The sequence below is a fragment of the Alexandromys fortis genome, unplaced genomic scaffold (assembly GCF_014885135.2).
Source record: "Alexandromys fortis isolate MF-2015 unplaced genomic scaffold, M_Fortis_MF-2015_v1.1 scaffold_159, whole genome shotgun sequence".
NCBI lineage: Eukaryota > Metazoa > Chordata > Mammalia > Rodentia > Cricetidae > Alexandromys > Alexandromys fortis.
Window position 1 is genome coordinate 3,501,109 of NW_026068031.1, and position 23,654 is coordinate 3,524,762.

At 52.4% G+C, this 23,654-nt stretch overlaps 1 protein-coding gene across 3 annotated transcripts in view; it reads right to left on the minus strand.

The window, feature by feature from the left end:
- Pgf (placental growth factor) overlaps positions 1–23,654 on the minus strand; it is a 31,082-nt gene that overhangs the window by 6,499 nt on the left and 929 nt on the right. For 2 of the 3 annotated variants that reach the window (XM_050164579.1, XM_050164581.1), the window contains exons 2-4: positions 7,090–7,220; positions 3,562–4,354; positions 2,373–2,412 (exon numbers count right to left, since the gene is read on the minus strand). In XM_050164579.1, coding sequence (XP_050020536.1) covers positions 2,373–2,412; positions 3,562–3,627 — 106 coding nt within the window. In that variant the 5' untranslated portion in view covers positions 3,628–4,354; positions 7,090–7,220. Of the gene's footprint in view, positions 1–2,372; positions 2,413–3,561; positions 4,371–7,089; positions 7,221–23,654 lie in introns of those variants that run through there. The other variant, XM_050164580.1, reaches the window with a different exon arrangement.

Sequence of the window (23,654 nt, forward strand, 5' to 3'; positions counted from 1 at the left end):
GCCGGGGCAGTCACCAAGGCAATAAACCATTCTTATCTAGGCATCTGGTGTCCCCTCCTACGCTGCTCTTTGAAGGCACTTGGGCTAGACCAGGGCCTGGAGGGGGATGTGGGGACCCTCTACTTTTCCAGGCTGTTGGACACTCTCCCTGGACCCAAGTGGGGAAACGAGGCCTCTTTCCTCACAGGCAGCCTCCGAGTCCAGGGAAAGCCTGCCTTTGTACAATGGGTCAGAGGCCACCTCCCTTCGCCAGCGTCGTGAGCTTCGTGTTTAGTCTAAAGCCTCTTGAACACCACGCCACTACGAACATTTAATCTCTGCGTGGAAACGTAAATAAGGGAGAGAAGCAGTTGGCGGCACAAAAAGCTCAGCCACCAGGGAAGGACAGCGGCAAAGGGGGCCTAGCTCCCTTACTGTTCACACATCCTATCATGTAAACATTTTGGGTTCCAGGACCCCCAAATCCCGAGGCCTGTTTCTTACTGGCCTAGAAAGGCCCAGAGAGTTGAGCGGAGGCCTGGTTTACCTAAGCACAGACATCAGCTCCTCCCAGATGTGTGACTGCCCCCTCAGGAAAAGGTTGGGTTTCATTGCTGCAAAGAGCATTCCCACTAACCCCAAACCTGTTCTGGGTAGGAAGTGGGTAGTGACAGGACTGGGAGGGCTCCTCCTGTCGGGACTGGGCCCAGAATAGGCTCCTCAGCTACCTGTCCAGCCCTGTGAGTGAGCAGCCATCTGTCCCCAGCGGCATACTACCCAGGATGGAAGAACTCCAAGAAGAACCCTGTTCAGTCCTGATGGCAAGCTTCTGGAAAGGTCTGCAGTAGCCACTGGCCACTGGCAAGGCACCCTGCCAGCCTGCCACAAGGGCCACTTCTACTCAGGCCTGCTCAGCTCCTGCCCAGCTGGGAGGCCTGGGGCTGAGCGAGCTGGTTCTATCGGCTACACTGAAGAGTGCCTGGAGCTTTGCCTGATCCCTGGGGCCTCTCTGAGCCTCAGATTCTTCATCTGTGAAACACTGGTACCTTCCTACTGCATAGCTGATGGTCAAGCCAAGTAACAGGACACGCCCATCCCTAGGACCCGGAAGAACAGGGGTGGAAATCAGCGGCTGTGACTGCACCCACCGAGCTGCCTCTGACTCTGGTGTTAGCGGGAGGGGATAGTGATGTCAGACTTTAACAGCTGGTGCTTCCTTGGTCACAATACAGGCCCCCTTGCTTGTTAGGATTACAGGTGAGCTGGCCTACACTCCGAATCTATACCTCCAAGCCTTCTCCTTGGGGTCCTCGGAAGTATAGACACTCTTGTCTCCTCCAAGGACTCAGAATCTTACAGCCTTGGGAAAAGTTTTTAATATCAAGTATTTACCTAATTCACAGATGAGGAGACCGAGGCTGAGACATCTTTGAAAGCTGGTGCCTGATCTACATACTAAAACTATCAATAAGGGATATGATCTTGGGGTGAGAGAGGCGGCCCTCCTCGACCCCCAGAGAGCACAATACGTCGCCAGTGTCAGAGAGCTCAGAAAATGGGCAAGGCCATGGAGCTGAAGGAGCTCCTTCTCTCAGCCATTCAGTGGCCCAGGCTTCAGGTGTGAGGCAGGGGAGATGAGGCTCCCACGGGGCTGGTGAAGAGACAAGTGGGCAGGCCAGCAGAGGGTCTTGCCAGCCTGAGACAGCAGTTCAGCTATTATCCGTGTAAGTCAGGACAACCCTACAAGCACATCCCTTCTCCCATGGTGCTGTTGGAAGCCTCAGCCATGGCATGTGGCCATCCTCCGGGTCTCAGAGAGGCAGGAAGGGAGAAGGAGAAAGGACCTGGCATGAGTTCCCTGCCTCCTGCATGTGTGTCTCTTTGGCAAAAGTCCTACTGCCCTTTGAAGATTATGTCTTGACACAACCCAGGGCAGAGAGTGAGAGGGCGAGGGAGGGTGTGACACAGGCCGTCTGTTTGTAATCACTGGAAAGGCCTGGTCAGAGCCACACAGGATTCCTCGTCCTGACTAAGCCCCTTGACTGCTTGCCTACTCCATTCAGCTCCCAAACTCCAGCCTGGTCTCTGGCAGTCAACACCAACCCTGTCCACTAAGACTCCATCTGCACCCTGACAGCATGCTGGGCAGGGGCTCTGAGCCAGCTGGATGCACCCTGGCTATCCTGCCCTGCTTCTGTGTGCTTGGTGACCCTAAACCATGACCACACCTCTCTAGGTTGCTGGGTCACGAGAGGTGGACTTCAGCTTGCAGACCCTCTCCAGCTTACTACTGGCCTGCGACCACCCTTCAGACCAGTTCCTTCTCTGCTGGGGCTCGCTCGTTAGGAAAGAAGAGAGGGGCTCAGCGTGCACAGCTGGCCTGGCTGGCTTACCTTCCACTTCTCTTGAGTTGTTCCCAGCAGGCGGGGTCCCCTGTGGTGGACACAAAGGGGCAGCTATGAGGAAGGAGCATCTCTTTGGGGCTCTGCTCTGTGAGTCCCCCCTGAGCTCCTCCCCATCCTCCACACACACTCCACTCTGTCTCAGAGCTGCCTCTTCTTTCGCGCTGCTAAAAACCACCTGATGCTCTGGCCTCAGTTTCCTCATTTGGAAAAGGGGAGGAGACTAGAGGTTTTTGGAGGCTTCTCGTGTTCCAAAGAGCTTATAATCTTGTGGGGTCTCTCTTTTACCCAGCCCCCAGGCCAGCCCTGCTGGGCCTTCTACAGCCCGCCTTGGCTAGGTGCCAGAGCCCAGGGGGAGGTGATCAGCTGGTGGGAACTCAGGGGCTGGAGCAGGCGGCGCCATGAGCTGGTGTTGCCTGCCAGTAACGTTACACCTCAGGCTAACACTGCAGCAAGCAGGCTGACGGCCTGGCTGCTCAGCTAGAGGACTGCACAACTCATGCACCGCTGGGCTGGGGCTGAGGAGTCCTAGGGCAGTGGGCAGTGCAGGGGCAGTGCAGCAGGAAGGGAATGCATTGGCTTTGTCAGGATTTTGCTGCCCAGTCTGGCTCCCAGCCAGACTCACCCAGCTCCTGGGAAAAGGGCCCTGCTCACTTCCCCAGGCCCTGCACTCAGGACCTGCTGCCACCCACCAGGAGAAAAGGGCATGGCAGGATCCCTTGTCATATCTGAAGCCCACCCAAGATCCCGCGGCTCAACTGGAGCACTGGTGGGGGAAGGGCCCCATCTCCCCACCGCAAGCTTCTTTAGCTGGTTTCTTCCCCCACTAGGCCAGGTCAGAGGTCCTGGGGGCGCCTGGTTGGTCATGGGGCCTCAACCCTGACCACAAGGCCAGAGAACTGACTGGGATTAGTGGAGTGATGCTTTTAGCAAAGCCATTTGGGCTCTAGGGGCCAGACAGGAAACCTCCCTCATTCCCTACGGCTTCCCTGCCCCCACCAAGATAGCCCCCCAGTCTTTGGGGACTGCCCAGCCAGAGGTCTCCTCCCTGAGGTTCAGACCACCCCCTGGGAAAAAACGTGAACATCTCAGCAGGAGCTGCTCTCCAAAGTGAGACTATAATTTCAGACCGTAGCCCCCGTTGCTACGGCTGGGACGAGAAGGTCAAGAGAAGCCTTACCTGGGAATGTACAGTCAATCCAGCCAGGACTTGCAAGAAGCAAGTGAACAGCTTCATGGCCAGCATCTTCTCAGACGTCTAGAGTCAGGGTTCTTCAAGGAACAATCACCATGCTCTTCCCCTTGGGAGAGACGCTGATACGGGAGGAGAGCTGAGTAAGGGGCTGAGTGTCCCACTGACTGCAGTCCTGGGTCAGTTTGAGCATCCACTGGAAGTCGGGGAAGTCCTGAGATCACAGGTAAGGCTGAGGAAACTGGTGGGGAGTTGGCGCGGCCAGTCGGATGACTGTGAAAGGGTCCTAGGCGTCCGGTGACCCTAGCTCCTCTCGTGGCTGAGCAGAAGTCTGAAGATGCAGTTTCCTGCTCAGACTGCAGCTCCGCTACGAACTGAAGCTAGTCCGCCGCTGGTTTTCAAGGCTGTACAAGGGGCGTGGCTGTAGTCTGTCCCGCCCACTGAGCCCCGAGGCCCCAGGAGTGGCGGCTCGGGAGCGCTGGGGGAGAGGGTTGGCGGTGAGACCTGTGTGCGCGTGACCCCGCAGGGCGTGGAAGGGTCGCTGCCCTCGGAGTTCGCCAGGCCCCTCCGAGCCTGGCGCTAGCTTGCTCCGGGATCAGCCCGCCGCGACGGCCAGGGTTGCACCTGGCTCTTCTGGTGCCACCTTCGGTGGGAACCTTCAAGTGCTGACGTCCAACATCTGCCCTGGAGACGGCTGGGTACTTTAGTGACCTCTACAGGGATCACAGCCTTAAGAAGGCGACATCTTGCTATGACCGCTCTTGGCCAGTTCCTGCCATGCCTACAACCCCGGGGGATGGGAGTGAAAGATTACTAAGCCCGTTTTATAAACTAAGAACCTGATCCTATGAGAGGGCTCCACCTGCAGATGCTGAACAATGTTCATATTTACCCTAGAAAAGTGTGTGTGTGTGTTTTGTGTGTGTGTGTGCCAGCGGGCATCTGCCTGCGTGGACAGGGACCTGGCAGAGAAAGAAAGCAAGCTACGTGCCTCCGGAACCTTGCCTTTATTCCATCTACTACCTGAACTCGTACTGCAAGCACAGGGCAGCCCAACTGTGGGCAGCATACAGGAAACACCCCAGGGCACCTGGCTATACCTAGGTCCGGCACCACCTCCTCCTGTCAGGCCAGGCCAACCTACTTGAGGTAGGGAATGAATTAGCCTGGTATCACCTCCTGAGTCCAAGCAGAAGGAGGACGTGGTGTTCTAGGAGCAGCAGGGATGTACTGAACAGAGGTGGTGTCTTCATGGGCATTGTGTGTAGGACTATGAAACAGTGTGTATATGTTACCCACTGAGCATCCAAATCTCTGTGTCACAGATCTGGGGCTTTTGGTATCTCTGTGTGCTTGTATGATTGTGTGTGGTATGTGTGTGTGCCCTGTGGCCCTGAAGATGACTGATGTTTGAAAGTGTATCTGCGTGTGTGTTTTGATGGGATAGTGAGTGTGTACCTACCTGCCAGTGTGTGTCCTGAGTGTGTGAATACCTGGGCATCAAGGTGTGACCATGCGTGTCTGTGCTTCCGCGGTCTTTCTTCATCACTACCGCCCTAGCAAACCCCAGTGACTAGCCTGCCTGCGGACTGCAGAAACCTGGCAGGGTTCAGAGTCAGAAGCCGGTGGGTGGCTGTGGGGGAGGAGATGGGCCTTGGGAGGTGGCTTTGGGATCACATTCCATTCAGAGGCAGGGAGGCCAGGGCAGTCCTGGATCTTACCCCCAGTGACCTCTGCGTCTGTGGCTTGCTGCCCACCCACAAGGGGCTGCCAGAGATGCTGCCTCTCTGTCTGGCAGGCTCTGAGCCCAGGAGCCAGGGGCCAGTCAGTCATGGCCAGCTAAGCGGGGGCTGCAAAGAACATGTTGACGAGCTCCAACATGCTGGGGTTGTACAGCAGACGGATTGTCTTCCTGGCTCCAGAGCATGGTGCAGGGTCACTGCACATGCGCATGGGGGAAGGATGCTGTGGACCAATGTGATACACACTCTATCAGAGCATCTTGTGTTCCCATGAGCGTTTAAGTGTGTCTCCCAGATGGATCTGTGTATGTGTGCACAAGTGTGTATTGTGCACCAGCGGGTGCCCTTTGAACATCTTTTAACATTCATTTTATTTTGTGTGTGCATGTGTGTTGCTATGGTACACATGTGGATGGAGATGGTCAGAGAACAACTTTCTGATGTTGGCTCTCTCCTTCCTTCCACCATGTGCGTTCCTGAGATCGAACTCAAGTTGTCAGGTTCGGTGGCAAGCACTCCTATCTGTTGATGTATGTCACTGGCCCAAGTGTGTCTTTTATTTTTTTAAAGATTTATTTGGGGAGGGGGAGGGAAATGGGAGGCTGGGAGGACGCGGAAACTTTTTTTTTCTTATTCTCAATAAAAAAAATTTAAAAAAAGATTTATTTATTATGTATTATGTTTATTACTTCAGGCCAGAAGAGGGCACCAGATCTCATTATAGATGGCTGTGAGCCACCATGTGGTTGCTGGGAATTGAACTCAGGACCTCTGGAAGAGCTAGTCAGTGCTCTTAACCTCTGAGCCATCTCTCTAGACCCCCCCCCCCAGGTGTATATTCTTAATTATCTGTATTATAGTGAATAGACTGAGCATGTTTTCTGGTAACTGCACTTGAATAGGGATCTGTACATTGTGTGTACATACATTTGTTCACAAATTATTTCATTTGACATGTATTAGTGTTGGGACTAATGAGTCCTGGTCTTCAGCTGCTCTTCTCTCCTAGAACCTTCTAATTGAAGTTACTAGAAGCTGTGCCTAGCTTAGAGGATCAGAGGATGGGATTTTCACCTGTTGGCCATTGACTGTACTGTATTTAAGCCTACATGGTGCTATTAAAGAGAGGCTTTGGGCCGGGCGGTGGTGGCGCAGGCCTTTAATCCCAGCACTCGGGAGGCAGAGGCAGGCAGATCTCTGGGAGTTCGAGGCCAGCTGGTCTGCGTGTCGGTCTGTCTCTGCGTCTGTGTTCTCAACCTCCAGCCCCTTGCCCGAAGCTCACTAACTGGGGTCTAGCGCATAGAGCGCAGACCGGGGCCGCGGTGCGTGGCATATTACTTTAGCCATAGTATGTTTTCTTGTATGTCTGCACACCACTTATGACCACAGAGGTAGGTCAGAAGAGGGAGTCAAACCCCCTGGAACTGGAGTTACAAACACATGTGGGTGCTGAGAATTGAACCTGGGTCCTCTGGAAGAGCAGTCAGTGCTCTTAACCTCTGAGCCATCTCCCCAGCTCCCAGCACTATTGTGCTACAGGCCCCGGCCCAAACTCTGGAGACTCAGCATGGATGACCCCTCCACATTTCCATTCCCACAGACGGCTGGGGATGCTGAAGCTCTCCTCATCATTCCCGCGTGAACGCAGCCCCTTGGGTAGTGTCCCTCGGTCTCTTGTCCCTAAACTCCAGACCCTTCTAAATGCAGCTTTCTGGTTTGTGAGACAAATTTGCCAAAGTGGGTAAGGTGGCAGAAGTCAGAAAGACTCCAAAACCTCTACAGCACGAGGATCATCATCTCCGTCCGGGAGAAGAGCTAGTGGTTCTGCTCCCATGTGCTGTGGCCCTCCTTCTGGACAGACACGCAGCCGACTTCAAACCACGTCTCTAAGTGCATTCCTTCCACCTGCAAAGTGTGAATGATGACAGCGCTTACTCCATAGGGTCATGGAGCACTGAAAAGGCCCTGTGCATGTGTGAGTGCATGTGTGCGTGCGTGTGTGCGAGTGCGTGTCTCTCTGTGTGTGCATGTGTTGCTAATGGTAGTTCTTGGGCATGGTCTCTAACTCAATTTCAGGTCTCTAGTAAAGAAATAGAAACGTGCCGGGCAATGGTGGCGCACACCTTTAATCCCAGCACTCGGGAGGCAGAGGCAGGCGGATCTCTGTGAGTTCGAGGCCAGCCTGGTCTACAAGAGCTAGTTCCAGGACAGGCTCCACAGCTACAGAGAAACCCTGTCTTGAAAAACAGAACAAAACAAAAAAAGAAATAGAAATGCTCCAGTTATATCCCAGAGTCTTTCAGAGCATAGCAAAGACAAAAGGAAAACAAGAAGTTATTTCTGTCCGTTGTGGAAGAGCAATGGATGGAGGATTTGTACACTCTAAAGCACATGTGTATGCACACAACCATTCTGTCCATCACAATCCAGCCCGTCCACCCTCCACACAACATTGGCATCCGCTGTCCTTGAGATTCTCTAAGCAGATCCATCTGTTACGAGGATGGCACAGGCCAGTCCAGCCGTTAGCTGCTTATCAGCAATGGTCCCTTGACGCTGTTTTAAGGGGAAAACTGATGTTTATTGAACATACTTTATATGCCAAGAAGCAGACCTGCTGCTCACAACACATTAACTCACTGAATTCTGCCACGGTTCCACCAAGTAGGTTTTAACTACTCCCACCCTGTCCTGGTGGTGCTGAAGACCACATGTAGGAGGAGGAAGGTCCTAGTCTGGGGAGCTAACCTTCTCAGAGTGCTGGGCAAGTGGTTGTCAACATTCGGGGTGAGGCAGCATGGACTCCCGTGATACAGGTCAGCACTTGGCCCCCAAGCACAGAGCTCCCCCGCAGTCCTTCTCTGAGACGCCCTCACTATCCCATCGCCACTTTTTGACTTATGTCAAATCAGCTTTGCTGATTCAGTTAGACTTGGTAGGGCTGGCTTTTCATTCCAGTACTAGGCAGACTGAGGCAGGGAGATAGCAAGCCGAAGCCACCTGGGCTACACAGTGAGGCACTGTCTCAAACACCATCTGACTGGCTTTCTCCTTTGGTGTCACCATGTGAACCTCTCCCCTACTGTGACCTCTCTTGCCCTGCAGGGGCAGTTCAGCTCCCGCCTCTGGAGAAGTGTCATGACGTCCCAGGAAAGGACCTTGTCCTCATGATTTTGGGCTACCCACCTCTACCCGAGAGCCCTTTTCCTGAGGCCTATTCGGAACACCTTATCAGAACTTTCTTCATAAATGACACTTACGTCAGAGATGACAATGATGGCCCAGGAGAAGCCCCTTGTCCTCCTGCTCTTGGGCCTCCCACCTCTAACCTTTTCCTGAGGCCTAATCCAAACACTATCTTATAGCTTCCGTCATAAATGACGCTTCCCTCAGAGGTGACAAGGTGGCCCAGGAAAAGCCCCTTGTCCTCCTGCTCTTTTCCCGGGGCCTATTCCAAGTAGCATCCTATTGCGTCCCTCATTCGGGGTCACTACCACAGCACCCGGATTTACCCTCTGGAGTGGCACCCGACTCTCTTGTTACACACCTGCTTTCCTCAAAGACCTTAAGATGTATAAGAGCAAATACTCTCTCTTGCATATCTGTGTTTCTCTAGCACCTTGCACACAGTAGGGGATTCATTAATCAGTGTGACCAGTCCAACCCTCCAAGTCTCCTCTTCTTCCCATAGGGAAGATGGCTCCCATCTGCCAAGGAATCGGCTCTTCCGCGGCATTCACCATGTCTCACTGAGGGTAGAAGCCTCTGGAGCAGGGGCAAGTGTGGAGAGCTAACTTCTAGGGGACAAGGCTCCTGCCTTTAGCCATAGCCTAAAGCCCAGTGGGAGGCCTGGGGTAGAGCTGAATAGGAAAGGCGCCAGAGATGAACCCATGGGTGACCAAAGGGTTCCCAGGGTGGGAAGAAAGATGGCACCCACCACAGGCCTGGGAACAAGGAGAACCAGGCCGGGTGCCCGAGGCCTTGTCCCAGGCCTCTTGGGCAATGTGCTGTCACCAAAGGAATGGTACCCTGTATTTTGGGAACTTGGCAGCTGGGGCTGGGTTTTTTGTGTTTTCTGTAATTATTTTCTTTTGTTCTTCCTTGGTGTTTAGTAAAGCCCTTTGTGGAAATGCCAGCTGCTCTCAGCTGTGTTAAGGGGAGTGACAAAGAGGGACTGTGCACACGGCTGGCCCGGTGCTGTAGTGTAGGGCCTAGCAAAGTCATGGACCAGCAAGGGCACGAGGTAGCTCCGGAGGTGACTGCTTCCCGATAGTCTCTGGATGCAGATTCCTTCTAGACTCTTCCAGGCTCTGGCCTGACAGTCAGTTTTACAGAAAGCTGGGGCTCTGACAGGCTGGCCCACCCTGGTTGCTTTGAAGGAAGGAATTTGGATCCCAGCCAGAGATGTGGAAAGCTCTGGTGAGACCCAGAGGCCAGGCACCTGCTGAGTTGTATCTATCCAGTAGTGGGGAGGGGGCAGGGGGAGAGGGAAAGGGCCCTCCACAGTTGGAAGCTACTGTCGAGGAAACGGCGGCGCTGGATCTGATGCTCAGAGCTACCCTCTGTTCCTGCTAACCCCGTTCTGGGTTTTTTTTTTTTTTTTTTTTTTTTTTTTTTTTGAGCCCGGAACCCCTGTCTGTCTGCTGTCCACGGTGCGGCCCCTCAGCTGGTCTGTCCACCTGCCTGGGACCCACCGCACGCTCATTTCCTGTGTCTGCCCTCTTTCCCTTCCTCTTCCACCCTCTCTCATCCCTGTGCCGGCTCTCCGCTACGTGGGAGAGAGGGGCCCAGAGACCCTTCCTCCTGAGGAACAATCACCCCTTTCTCTGCGCTGTCAGTGATACATGAGGAGGGGACGGTATCTGTAACTAATCGGCTGTGATGTGGAACGGAGCCTGGGGAGAACCCGAGAGCCCCGGAGAGTTTGCTGTCCCGCCTTCGGAGGACAGCTGGACGGCTCTGAAACTCAGTCTTCTGATGGGGACTGCGGGTCACCTCTTTCTCCTCTGCCCGCTACCTGGGGGGCCCAAAAGGTGCTGGCGGGTGATGGCTCTCCCGCCACTCCCTGTGTTTTACACACTCAGTGTATGGAAACCTCCTCCACCTGCCAGGGAAGAATTATTGTCTGTACATTTCAGGAAAGAAAGTGGAGGTTTAGAGAGAGGTGAAGTAGCCCGTGCAGGGCACCTCCGCCAGCAGCAGTAAAAACAAGGGGAAGGGGAAGGTCCAGCCAAGGGGCAAGGTGGAAGTTTTAGGCAAGGATTACGAGTTTACTCTTTTTAAGATGTATAGACTTGGACAAGTCTTTTTACCTCTCTCTCTCTCTCTCTCTCTCTCTCTCTCTCTCTCTCTCTCTCTCTCTCTCGCTCTCGCTCGCTCGCAGTGTGGCTTAACTAAGAAAGCAGAAGCTGATCATAAAGAGCCGTGGTCTGGAACAGCATCATAACTTCAGCTGTCATGACTGTCGCTGTAGGGGGCAGAGACCAGCTGGCTTCTTCCCGCCATGGTCTAGCAGCAACCTAGTAGGTGCTGATATCACAGGCTTAAGGTTTCTATGCTGTTCCTTTCCTTTCGGGGATTGAAGGCGCCTCTCTCCATAGAGCAAGGAACTGGGGAGGAATGGGGTGAAAGGGCCGGGTAACCTGTCCACCTGACCCTTTCACTTTGTCGAGCAGGTAAGGAGACAGACACAGCCCCGGTTCATAGACAGTCAGAGTCCACTAAATATTCTGTCTTGGACAGATATAGTGACACCCCTGAAATCCTAGGACTCTGGAGACTGAAGCAGAATGGTGAATTTGAGGCCATTCTAAAGTATAGAGTGAGATTCTGTCTCAAAAAAAAAAAAAATGGCAAGAGAAGACTGGGGGATTTAACTCAGTGGTAGGCAAGAGCAAGGCCCTTGGTTTGGCCTTCAGTGGGAGTAGGGGTGGAGGTGTGGGGGAGAGAAATTAACAAAAAAGACCTAAACAAAAACAAACAAGAAAACAAAAATAAGGTAACTGGCATACACACACTTTCAGCCCGGGCTGTGGTAGCCCATGTCCTTAATCCAAGCACTTGGAAGGCAGAGGCAGGCAGAGCTCTAAATTCAAGGCCAACCTGGTCTACAGAGTGAGTTCCAGGACAGCCAGGGCTGCACAGAGAAACCCTGTCTCGACAAACAAACAATCAAAAAAACAAACAAACAAAAAAAAAAAACAGACAAAAAATTGAGGGCTGGCAAGAGGGCTCAGTGGGTAAAGGTGCTTGGGCCTCTGTTTAATCCCTGGGACTCACCCTGTAGCAGGAGAGCTGACTCTCAAAAGTTATCCTCTGATCTCCGAACGCAGTCTCTCAAGCATGTGAACACACGTGCGTACACACACTCTCTCGACAAAAAAAAAATAAAATATAATTTCTAAAAATTGGTATCAAGGGGACTGGAAAGACGCAGTTAAGTCCTCTGGCGAATCTCCCAGAGGACCTGGGTTGGATTCCTGGCACCCACATAGCTGCTCACCATCTAACTCCAATCCCAGGAGGTCTTACCCCCTCTTCTGGCCTCCACAGATATTGCACACACGTGGTACACAAATATACATGCAGGCAGAGCATCCATTAAATAAAATAAATACATTTTTAAAAGTTGATCTCAAGCAAAATGGCCAAAGTGGACAATGCTGGAACTCGAGGTGGCTGAGGGGGTAGAGGCCCTGCTGCCAGACCTGACCATCTAGATTTGGTCCTCAGGACCCACACGGCGGAAGGAGAGAACCAACTCCTGAAAGTTGTCCTCTGACCTCTTCATGAACACACAGAAGCAGGGGATCAAAATGAGTCCTGCATCTCCGCAGCCTGGGGAGACTACTCTTGATTGCCTTTTCCCCAGGAAGGATGTCTAGTGCTGTATGAGTCTGTGAACAGATAGGAAATCAAGGACCAGGGCTGTAGGCTTCCCAGGGAAGGAGTCTAGACAGCCCAGACGAGTCTTTGGGTTGTGAAATACTTCTGTGGGCTGATAATTGGAGTCTCCACTCCATCCACAGAACAGGTAGAGCATGCTGGGGTCTGAAGAGCACTGGCCTGAAGGCCAGTCAATGTGTGGCTGTCCCTGAGCTACAGAGTGGAGCGTCTGAGCTCTTTGCGGCAGGAAACACAGTGTTTGCTGATCCCAAGAGCCCTGGACCTTCGAGAAGAGGGGATATCAGGCAGATCTGGGCAGGGTCACTGGTACAGCTTCAGTGATTAATTGGGATGTCACACCTTGGATTATCAGCCCTGGTCAGTGTCTGTACTTTACAGACAGGGAGATCAGAAGGTCCCTTGGACTTGCTCTGAGCCAGTACCCAGTGCTCTGGAAGATCTGGGATGCCAAGTGGGCTGGATCTCCCAGGAGAGAGCATCCTTCACTCATTAAGTAGGGCTGCCAACTTAATGATGGTGAGCGGGAGGCTCCAGTTTGGAGGGAGAGACTTAATGTCATCAATGATACTGAGTCTCCAGGGCTTCTGACATAGATCCCTGGTTCTGCCAGTGACCAGTGCCAGACACCTTCCAAATGCCTGGCTCTCAAGCAACTTGGTGATATAAAAGAACATTCTTGGGTTGGAGTGTAGCTCTCTTGGTAGAACACATGCCAGCGCCAGCTCTACTTAAACCAGGTGTAGTTCATTCTGTAATCCCAGCATTCAGAGGGTTGAGGCAGGAGGATCAAGTTCATGACCATCCTTAGCTACATAGCAAATTTGAGACCAGCTTGGATTATATGAACTCCCATCTAAAAGTAAGAAAGACAGGAAGGGAGGGAGGGAGGGAGGGAGGGAGGAAGGAAGGAAGGAAGGAAGGAAGGAAGGAAGGAAAGAAGGAAGGATGAATACCATGTTTTGGAAAATTCCAGAAGATTGAGAAAAATCCCCAGAGCAGACAAAACAGAGTGGAGAAAGGTTTACCACGGTGAAGATAATGTGTTCTTAGCATCCTACAAGATGAACCCGAAGAAGGGTGGAGTGGCCAAGGAGGGTGGGTTGACAAGACATGGGCTGTTTAAGGGACACGGACGCCCGTGCAGGAGCTAAACAGTGTGAAAGGAAGTGGGGGAGGGCAAACTGGGCCTGGATGTGATGCTGGGAGGGAAAGTGGGAGCCTTGTTTTGAGGAACTTGAAGACCATGTTGAGAATCCACAGGTTCTTGAGCAGAGGAGTGGCGTGACTGCATGTACCATTTGGAGAAGCATCTGGGGGCAGATGGACAGTTTAGCTTAAAAAAGTAGGTTTAGTTCCAATGCCTCTTGGATAAAGGATGTCGTGTCCCAGCTGTCTTTTGAGCCAGCTGTGGCCCTGGCCCTAGCTCAGTCCTACCCATTTGGTCTTGTTAGGGTTGTGAAAGCACCCTTAAAGTCTCTGCCAGGTTTCCCTGGAGCTCGAGCCTGGTAGGAGCTGTGGGAGTCATCTTGGTCCATGAGTTGCTGTCAAGTAGAATCCCTCCAAAACATCATGAGGTTTTCCTACCTTCCTTGTTCTATTCTACTTCCATCCAGAATTAATTTATATTAAAAGTTAATAAACTTCCACGTTGTTAAAGCTGGTGTTATGTTCTGGTTCACAATTTGCTTCTCCAAGGTGGGACGATGAACTCCTTTGTTCTACATGAGTTTTACAGGAAAAAGGCTGCCCTTGGCCCATCCTGGGGAGTGAGTCATATCGCGGTCTCCTGGGAGGAATCGGGGCTGTCCCATCCCCTCCCATCTGGAAGCAGACATGGAAAGGCCACTGGTAAGGATACAGATATGGAGGCCCAGTAGGCTGGACCAGCCCTCCCAGACACATCCCTTCCTCCCAGCCTCCGTCTTCTCCCAGAGAGCACACGAAGGGAACTGATGGGGGCAATGGGTGCAAAGGGGAGCCAGCTTAGTACATCTTATGCTTGGGTTCCCAGGGGTAGAGGAGCCAGAAAGTCTAGCAGAGGCTTCAGCAGACAGACAGTGAACCTCCAGCTGGCTCCTTAGACCCCAGAGTCTTCTGTGTCAGGGAACATTTGGCTACTGCTTCCAAGATCTGCTCTGTCTTCGGCTTCCCTCATCTCAAAGAGTGGGGCCTCGAGTCTGGGGCTTCTGGAACCCACTTTGGTGGGATGAGGTGTGGCTGGAAGGCCAAGCTGGGTTGGAAGCTGACATCTGCAAGACTCCTTCACGGTCCAGCCTCGTGCTCGCGTAAAGAATGTCTCAGAGTGCAATTTCCCCTCAAACGATGATTCGGGTGCTGTGACATCTCACACTCCGGCCACTTCCTCATCTCTCCAGGAACCTGAGGAATTCCCTGGAATCCACATTCACAGTATAATACGTGGCCGAGGCCGGCCCTTTGTGTGTGTGTGTGTGTGGGGGGGGTGATCTCATTCAAACCTCACAGCAGGACCCTAGAGGTTGACATCAGCTCTGTTTTAGCCATGAGAAAAATATGTCACAAAATAAGCAACTTGCCTTGAGTTATCCAGTCAATAGCAATTAAAACAGGAGCCCTAGTCAGATGACTCCAAAGACCGGAGTTTCTCTACTAGACATCCTGGGAGCCCCAGGGACAAGGATGGTGGTGTCTCAGGTCCCAGCTGGTGGCTTCTACCAGGAGGCCCCAGGCCCCAGACTGAATTGGAGAACCTGGCACTTTCCACACTCACCTCTTCTCTGTTTTTTCTCTTTTTTCTCTTCTTCCTTCCTTCTTTTTCTTCCTTCCTTTCTTTCTTTTTCCTTTTTTTAATTAAAAATTTCCACCTCCTCCCCTCCTCCCATTCCCCCCCACTTCCCCTCCCCCTCCCTCTACTGTTTAAAGAGCAGTCAGGGTTCCCTACCCTGTGGGAAGTCCAAGGTCCTCCCCACTCCATCCAGGTCTAGGAAGGTGAGCATCCAACCTGGTTAGGCTCCCACAAAGCCAGTACATGCAGTAGGATCAAAACCCAGTGCCATTGTCCTTGGCTTCTCAGTCAGCCCTCCTTGTCCGCCATGTTCAGAGAGTCCAGTTTGATCACATGCTCCATCAGTCCCAGTCCAGCTGACTTTGATGAGTTCCCATTAGATCAGCCCCCAGAGTCTCAGTGGGTGGGCGCACCCCTCGCAGTCCTGACTTCCTTGCTCATGCCTTCCTTCCTTCCTTCTTTTCCTTTCTTCCCTCCTTTCCTTCCTTCCTTCCTTCCTTCCTTCCTTCCTTCCTTCCTTCCTTCCTTCCTTCCTTCTTTCTTTCTCTCATGTGTATGCATGCGTTAGTGCTGACACCATGCCATGCATGAAGAGGCTAGAGAAAGATATCTGGTCTCTTCCACTTTGACTCTATACCTCACTCATCATCCTCAGCATCATCATCATCATATGCCATGACACACATGTGGAGGTCAGAGGACAGCTGAGTGTCAGTTCTTTCCTTCTATCATGGGTTTCAATGTCTGGATCTGAGGATCTAACTCAGGTCACTAGGACTGTATGGCAAATGAGATGCTGAGCCATCTCACCTTGCTTTTGAAGAGGACCTTAAGCTCACCATTTTTACTAGGCTAGTTGGCCAGTGAACTCCCAGGATCCACAGGTCTCTAGCCCAGTGCTGGGGTTGGAAGCATTGATGGCCATGCTTGTGTTTATATAAGTGCTGGGGATTTGAACTCAGTTCCTCCTGCTATACAGCAAACACTCTTACCCACTGAGCAATCTCCTCATTCTCTCTCTCTCTCTCTCTCTCTCTCTCTCTCTCTCTCTCTCTCTCTCTCTCTCTGAAAAGGTCTCCTTCTGTTCTCCAGGATAACCTGGAACTTGCTATGTCACCCAGGCTAGGCTTGAACTCACAGTCCTCTTGAGTGCTGAGATTATATGTAGGTACCACCGTGAAGGCTTAGTTTGTCTTTTATTCCTTGCAACTTGAAAATATTTTTAAGACGACGCTGTATCTTTGCCCTAAGTAGAAGGTCAAGTGTGCAAGTCAATTGCATTGGGAGTATCTGTCCCCAGTGAACACTCCCAGCCTCTGGCCAATTCTCTTTTCATGAAAAGGAAACTTCACATTTCATTAAGAGTGAGGGGTCAGAGGCTAGCCCACCAGAAGGCTGGTGAGGTGTTCGAGGCTAACCCACTGGAAGATTGTGAAGAGGATTCGAAAGGGGTAGCTTTCTCATGCTGAGTCAGTGTTATGGAAGTCCATGAGTTCAGCTAAAATGATCCCCTATGCTCCCAAATCATTGATTTCCAACTGTTATCTCCCAGTAGCCAAAACTGGCTGATTTACAAAGGGTATTTTGACTCACAGTTCTGAGGACCAGGAACATGGCATAAACACCTGTCCGGTGACCCAGCAGCATAAGTGTAAACTTTGCCTCAATTAAACAGTTAATACAGCCGGGCAGTGGTGGCACACATGGTTAATCCCAGCACTTGGGAAGTTGAGGCAGGTGGATCTCTGTGAATTCAAGGCCAGCCTGGTCTATGGAGCCAGTTCAAGGATAGCCAGGGCTATACAGAGAAACTCTGTGTTTAAAAGCCAACCAACCAACCAACTAAGCAAGCAAGCAATCAAACAAAATCAACCCGTAATCAATAGATATTTATTACAGAAAATACAAATTAGCATAAAGAATAAAAGTTTTACACCCACAATCTTATCACCCAGCAAAACCCTACTGTTATTTCACAGGTGGCTGGAGAGCTGTCTCGGGGTGATCTAGCAGAGGACCCGAGTTCAGCTCCCAGCATTCACATGGTGGCTCACAGTCATGCGTAGCTCTAGTTCTGGGGGACACAGTGCCCTCTTCTGTCTTCCATAGGCACCAGACATGCACATAGTGCATATATATATGCAAAGCCCTCATACACATAAGACAAACTTTTTAAAATCTAAAAACTAGATAGGGCAGTGGTGGCACACACCTTTAATCCCAGCACTCAGGAGGCAGAGGCAGGTGGATTTCTGAGTTGAGGCCAGCCTGATCTACAGAGTGAGCTTCTAGAGAGCCAGGACTACGAAGGGAAATCCTGTCTTGAAAAACCAAAAAACAAACAAAAGAAAGAAAAGAGAGAACAAGAGGAAATGTGTTGAGCATTAACTACGCAAAGTGACGCAGTACGAGAAGACCAAGGATTCTCTGTGTGCCCAGAGAAAGTGACCTTCTGATGGGAAACAAAGCGGCTACGGTGGCAGCTAAGCCTGCTTTCTGCAAAGAGGGTAAGACTACAGAGAAAATTAGCTGAAGCTTGAGTATGTTGAGCTCAGCCTCAGAGCAAAGAGGATGCTGGGAGGCAATATGCAGAGACAGAGTCGAGTGATCCGTTCTAAGTGCTTGTGTTATGAAGATAATAAAATCAGGAGAGTTAATACACAAGACGGGGAGGAGAAGGAGGAAGAGGAGAAGGGGGGAAAAGACAGAAGACAAAAGCAATGCCAGAAGGGGGCTGGAGAGATGGCTCAATAGCCAAGTGTTGCTCTTGCAGGAGACCCAGGTTTGGTTCCCAGCACCCACAGGGTGCCTCACAACTGCTTGTAGCTCCAGTTCCAGGGGATCTGGCTCTCTCTTTTGGTTAGACATTGCATAGAGTGTACATACATGCAGGCAAGCAAATGCTCATATACCATAAAAATGAAAATAGGTAAGTTCTTGAATTAATTTCTTTAATCAGAAATGGCCACACATGGGCCTGGAACTAGTGTACTGTGAGGGGCAGAAACAGGAGGGGCATTGGGGCCACCTGGCTGCCAGCCTAGCTCCAGGTCTGTGGGAAAACCTATCCCAAGGGAATGTGGCAGAGCATGATAAAGCAAGACATTCAGAGTCCTCCTGTGGCCGGGCGGTGGTGGCGCACGCCTTTAATCCCAGCACTTGGGAGGCAGAGGCAGGCGGATCTCTGTGAGTTCGAGACCAGCCTGGTCTACAAGAGCTAGTTCCAGGACAGGTTCCAAAACCACAGAAAAACCTTGTCTCAAAAAACCAAAACCAAAAACAAAAAAAAAAAAACCCAAAAAACAAAAAACAAAGTCCTCCTGTGACCTCTGCTCATGCACGCTCACAAGCACACACATAGACACACGCATACGCACACATGCACGTACACGCACGCATGCGCACACATGCACGCACACGCACGCACACACGTGCACACACGCACGCACACACACACGCACGCACACACGCACGCACTCACGTACTTGCCTGCCAGATCAGAATCTGCATTTTAATAAGACTCTTGAGCAATTCTTGTGAACACCAACATTGGACAGTATCACTATTTGAAGTCATTTTTGTGGCGACACACCCAGGGATGATGTATCCCTGCGTGATTAAAATGTATCTCTGTAAGTCTTTCCCACAACTGGGAATTCAGGTCTTGTCCAGTGTTCTCTCTTTTCTTACCAGTGCTGTGTTAAATGTCCTTATGCAGTTTTGTGGCCAGTGCCCCTTAAATTCTGTCTGTTTGTTTTTCTTTTCAGGACAGGGTCTCATGGAACCCAGTCTAGCTTCGAATTCCTGATCCTGCTGCTTCTATGTCCCCGAGTTCTGTAATTACACGCATGTATTTATGCTTGAATCCAACATAAATCTTGTCAATGTTAAGTAAACATCCTGGTCCTGCCCCTTAAGCTCTTAAAAGTAGAGTTTTTGAGGAAAAGGGTCTTGATATTGTCTTGGGAAAAGTTTTGCACGTGAGCGCGCGCACGCGCGCGCGCGCGCACACACACACACACACACGAACACGCAAATATGTATGTAGATATGGTTCAGGTGACAGAGCGCTTGCCTGATACATGCAGATGCCCTGGGAAATCCCTGGTGCTGCTGAGGGAAACAGTCTGTTATTTTCCACCCCATGCCAGGGCATCTTTACCCAGCAGAGGCACAGAAGCCACACCTCAGAGCGGGTCCTAGGCCACCTTCTTGGCTCTCATCAGGCTGACCTGTCTCCGCGTGAATACTAGCCATGTCATCTTTCCTGGCTATGCGTCCATTGCAAGGCCACCAAGAGAGTGAGAGGTGTGGCCAGGGAGCGGGAGGGGAGCCACTCCCAGCCTTGGTGCAGAGTGGCAGTCAGGGGACATTTATGTTGCCCATCCGGCTGAAGCACACGAAACGAAAGCCAAAACTCAGATTGAGCCTCGTGCAGAATCCAGGCTCCAGCACAAGAGCCCAGCCAAGGCCACACCTCCTGGTTTGGCAAGGCCTGGGTGCCTGCTGCCACCCAGGCAGGGCACCCTGTGGTTCCCCAGGCCAGTTAGCAAGCCATCCAGGTGTGCTGGAGGACCAGGCAGCCAGGACAATTCAGGGAAGTGACCCCTCTTCATTTCACAGTGCCTGCCCCAACAAGCATTGTGAATCACCCACTGGCCACAGTTGCTGGGGCAGGCGGGGGGGGGGGGGGGGGGGGGGGGGGGGGGGGAGGGGGGGGGCGCAGAAGGAAGTGAGGTGCTTACTCAGCCCTCCTACTGCACGTGGCTGTGTTTGCAGCCTCCCCCCACACACAGCTGGGGGAAGCAGTGTGGGAGGAAACAGAAGGGGTCACACCCCCTGTCTCCTGCAAAGTTGCACCTGTGTCCCATGGACCCTGCCACCTGTTGCCCAGCTGAGTAGGAGCCGGGTCCTCTAGCTCCTGGGTGGCAGAGTCAGGAGAGGCTGTGGGGGAGGGTGGGGAGAGGGGGCGTTGTGGGGGAGGGAGAGTGGGAGTTGGGGGGAGGGAATGGCAGGTCTGACATCTATTAAGTGTCCCATTGGTCTCTCACTACCGAGTCCCTGACCACAAGAAATCTGTGTATTGTTTTTTCTCTTTGGCAAATAAGAAAGTAATAGCTCAAAGAATATTAGTAATAATGACCCAACCTGGCGATGGCAACCTGGCGGTGGCAACCTGGCAGTGCCAGGACTTCTGCTGGAGCCCTTTACACAGTAGGTACAGGGTTGGGGAGATGGCTCGGTCAGTAAGTGCTGCCCTAGCCATGCAAGCGTGAATGCCTGAGCTGGATCCCCTGAACTCATGTTGACAAAAACACCAAAACCAAAGCTGGGACCTGATAGCGCCTGCCTGTAGTCCCAGCCCCGGGCAAACAGAGACAGGAGGATCCCTGGGGTTTGCTGGCCAGTCAGTCAGACTGTACTGGTGAGCTCTTCTCCAAAAATAAGATGGAACGGTTGAAGAGATGCCTTAGCAGTTAGGAGCACCTGTTGATCTTCCAGAGGACCTGAGTTCAGTTCTCAGCACCCACACTGGGAAGCTCACAACTGCCAGGAACTCTAGCACCAGGGGATCTGATGTCCTCTCCTGGCCTCCTCAGGCACACATGCAATGCATGGCATTCGCTCACATGTACATGTGTTATGCACACCTCTGCCTGCTCACACGTGCATACACACACACACACGTTTGCAGGGAGATTGGGAGGTACAATAGTGGTCCATTTACTAGATGAGAAAACAAGGCCTAGAAAGGTGGAGGAGGGGGGACTGGAGAGATAACTCAGTGGTTAAGAGCAGTGGCTGCTCTTTCAGAGGACCTGGGTTCAATTCCCAGCACCCACATGGCAGCTCACAACTGTCTGTAACTCCAGTTCCAGCGGCTCCGACTCCGTCACAAAGACATGCAGGTCAAACACCAATGCGTATAAATTAAAAAAAAAAATAGGCAAAAGGAAGTGCTTGCTCTTAGTCATACCATCTGTGAGGAGAAACATCAGTGGTTGATGCCATGCTCACAATTCTCAACTCTTCCTACCTCCACCAGGTAACCCTCTCACAGCACGGGCATCCTCTGTAGATCTCTCAGGTCTAGCCATGCACCTTCAGCTTCAGACTCCAAGCTGCCTGCGTGCTGTCCAGCGGGATCCCCTGACCATGGGCCTCTGTCCCACACCCTTTTCTGAGTGGCCAGGTATCCTCAGGGACATCCCTAAGATGGGTCTCCTCCTGGCTCTTTGTCACTCTGACTCTAGTTTCATTTGGTGTGTGTTTCAGGTCCCCCTAGGGACCTAGAGGACATGTATGAGATGAAGTGGGTTTCTGGAGGCACTTCTTGTTGGGGGTACCCAGTTTCCACAGAAAGCAGGAGAGCTGTCAGCTGGAAGAGGAGAAGGTGAAACTGAGGGGAAAAGGACGGACTATTTTCGGGCTGGTGGCTGGAGTGTGGGCGTGAAGAAGGACAGAGGTCTGCCTGCAGAGAATGAGGCAGCCCTGGGCCCTTCCTTGCCTTTCACCACCCTTGGTGGCCCCAGGCTGCCTCCAGGGTTGTAACAGCAGCTGCTGGTGAGGCAAGCTGACCGCTTCCCAGGAGAGCGGGAGGAAGGAAGGGTTGCTCTTAGAGCGGGGGCATGCTGCATCTCGAGACTACATGGCCATTCATTCTCTGGGTTCCCAAGCAGATTGCCTTCTGGCCCTCGTGGGGCTCCAAGCCAGGCCTCCAAGGCCTTTTGCAATCAGGATGGAATCAGCCACCAGCTGTCATGGTAACATTCATCTCTTTAGCACATCCCAGAAAAGCAGGGAGACACAGCCCAGAGTGCCAGGAGCTCAGAACTGTGTAGGGATGGGTAAGTCCAGGGGTGTGCCAGGACCAATCTCACAGACCAGGCCTCGGAGAAGGGGCCCTCTTTGGCCCGGTGCTTTCTTCCCGTTCTTGCCTCTTCCCGGCAGAGTCTCCTGGGTCTGGCCTAACTAAGTTGGCTTCTAGCCAAGCTGGCCAGCCTCCAGGTGGATTCGGGACAGACAGCTGGGATGTGGTGTTTCCCGCTCCAAAGAGATGGAGGCTGGAGATGGGGCCACAAAAGGGCTGCTCCATCTCAGCCGGATGCTGAGGCCAGGGATGGTTGGACTGGCTTTGGTGGAAGTTTCCCCAGGAGGATGTGTCAAAGGGTCAAAGCCGGGTTGACCTGGGCACTTCTAGGTGTCCTCTGTCTGGAGAGGGAAACAGATGACCACTGCCCCTGAGACCTGAGTGGGTTTCGTGGCCAGCCAACAGGCCTTGGAAGCCTCCTCAGCCTTGTATCTCCTGATGGTTCTCACTCAGGAAGACAGTCTCTCTTTTCCCTGTGGTCAGGCCGGTAGGGCCTGGGGTAGTATCAGGCACTGTTTGGAGCCTCTTTCTCATTTGTCCCAGGGGACTTTGTCATAGCTGCCTGGACTCTACGATTCTGGCACAGACACTGTGTTCAGCTCCTCAGGACAACCTGTGCTTGGCTCTATGGGGCATGCACAAATGAGTAACACTGTCACCCCCCACCCAGCCATGCAGCTGCCAGGTTCAGTTTGGGTCACCCTTCCTGTCCCTTCTTGCCTGGACACCTCTGCTTCATCCCTGAGGCCAGCGTTAAGTGGAAAGCTGTCTCCCTCTGCGTTACTCCAGGCTTAGCCTCCCTCACTACCCCTCCCCCCTGCTGCCCAATCTCGGATCCCTTGGCCCAAAGCACAGGGCAGGCACTGTTGTGACTGAAGCCTCCCAAAGAGCCATTTGGATCCTGACACTATGACTCCAGAATGCCCCAGGCTCCCACTGCAAAAAGCCCTTTTATGCTAGTCAGCTTGGTCACCCTGAGGAACCTACCATCCAAATGAAGTCTCCACTGCCCTTGGCTTCCCTGGTGCACACCCCTGCTCTTGGAATAGCTGCCACCAGGCTTCGCTTATTAAAACTCTCTCTGTTGCAAGACCTGGGGTCTCCTAGTCCAAGGAACCTGGTGGCTCCCAGAGGCCAATGGATTTTGAACAACTCCTCCTGCATTTTCCAAAATTTTGAAGGCAGTAGCAGCTAGTGGCCTATGATTAATCTCTCTCTCTCTTTCTCTCTCGTGTGTGTGTGTATGCGTGTGTAGTGTGCCATTGTGTTGAGATGAACATGCTATGAGAAAGCATGAGCACGGAGACATGATCTACATGTGTGTTTGGAAGTGTGTGACAACATGCCTGTGTGCCAGAGAGTGTGCATGTAGACACAGGTAAGCATGAGCTGGGCACTCATGCCACCCACTGCACATGTGCTTTGATGCATTGAGGGAACGTGCTTGTATGTGGAGAGCAGACCCAGTGTGCCCGTGGGCTATGCATACCGATGGCCTTCTTTCAGCCCAGCCCTCGGAAGGAAGAGGCCAGCTAGTCTGCTCTCTACATTCCTACCTCCAGGAGAGGGAGGAGGCATGTGCAATATGTCCTGCCCTTTGACAGAGAGAAACGCAGCATTCCTGTTAGGTCGCAAGGCTGCTGTGTCCTGGTCCCTGGTCTCCAGCCCTCAGCATCCCTCCCCTTACTAGTTGGCAACCAAGACTAGGTAAATACAGCAGGGGTCTAGCAGGAGGTGACAGCATTGCCCGGGTCCCCGGGGCAACAGGATCCCTCCCGTAACCTGTGAGGAGTGATGG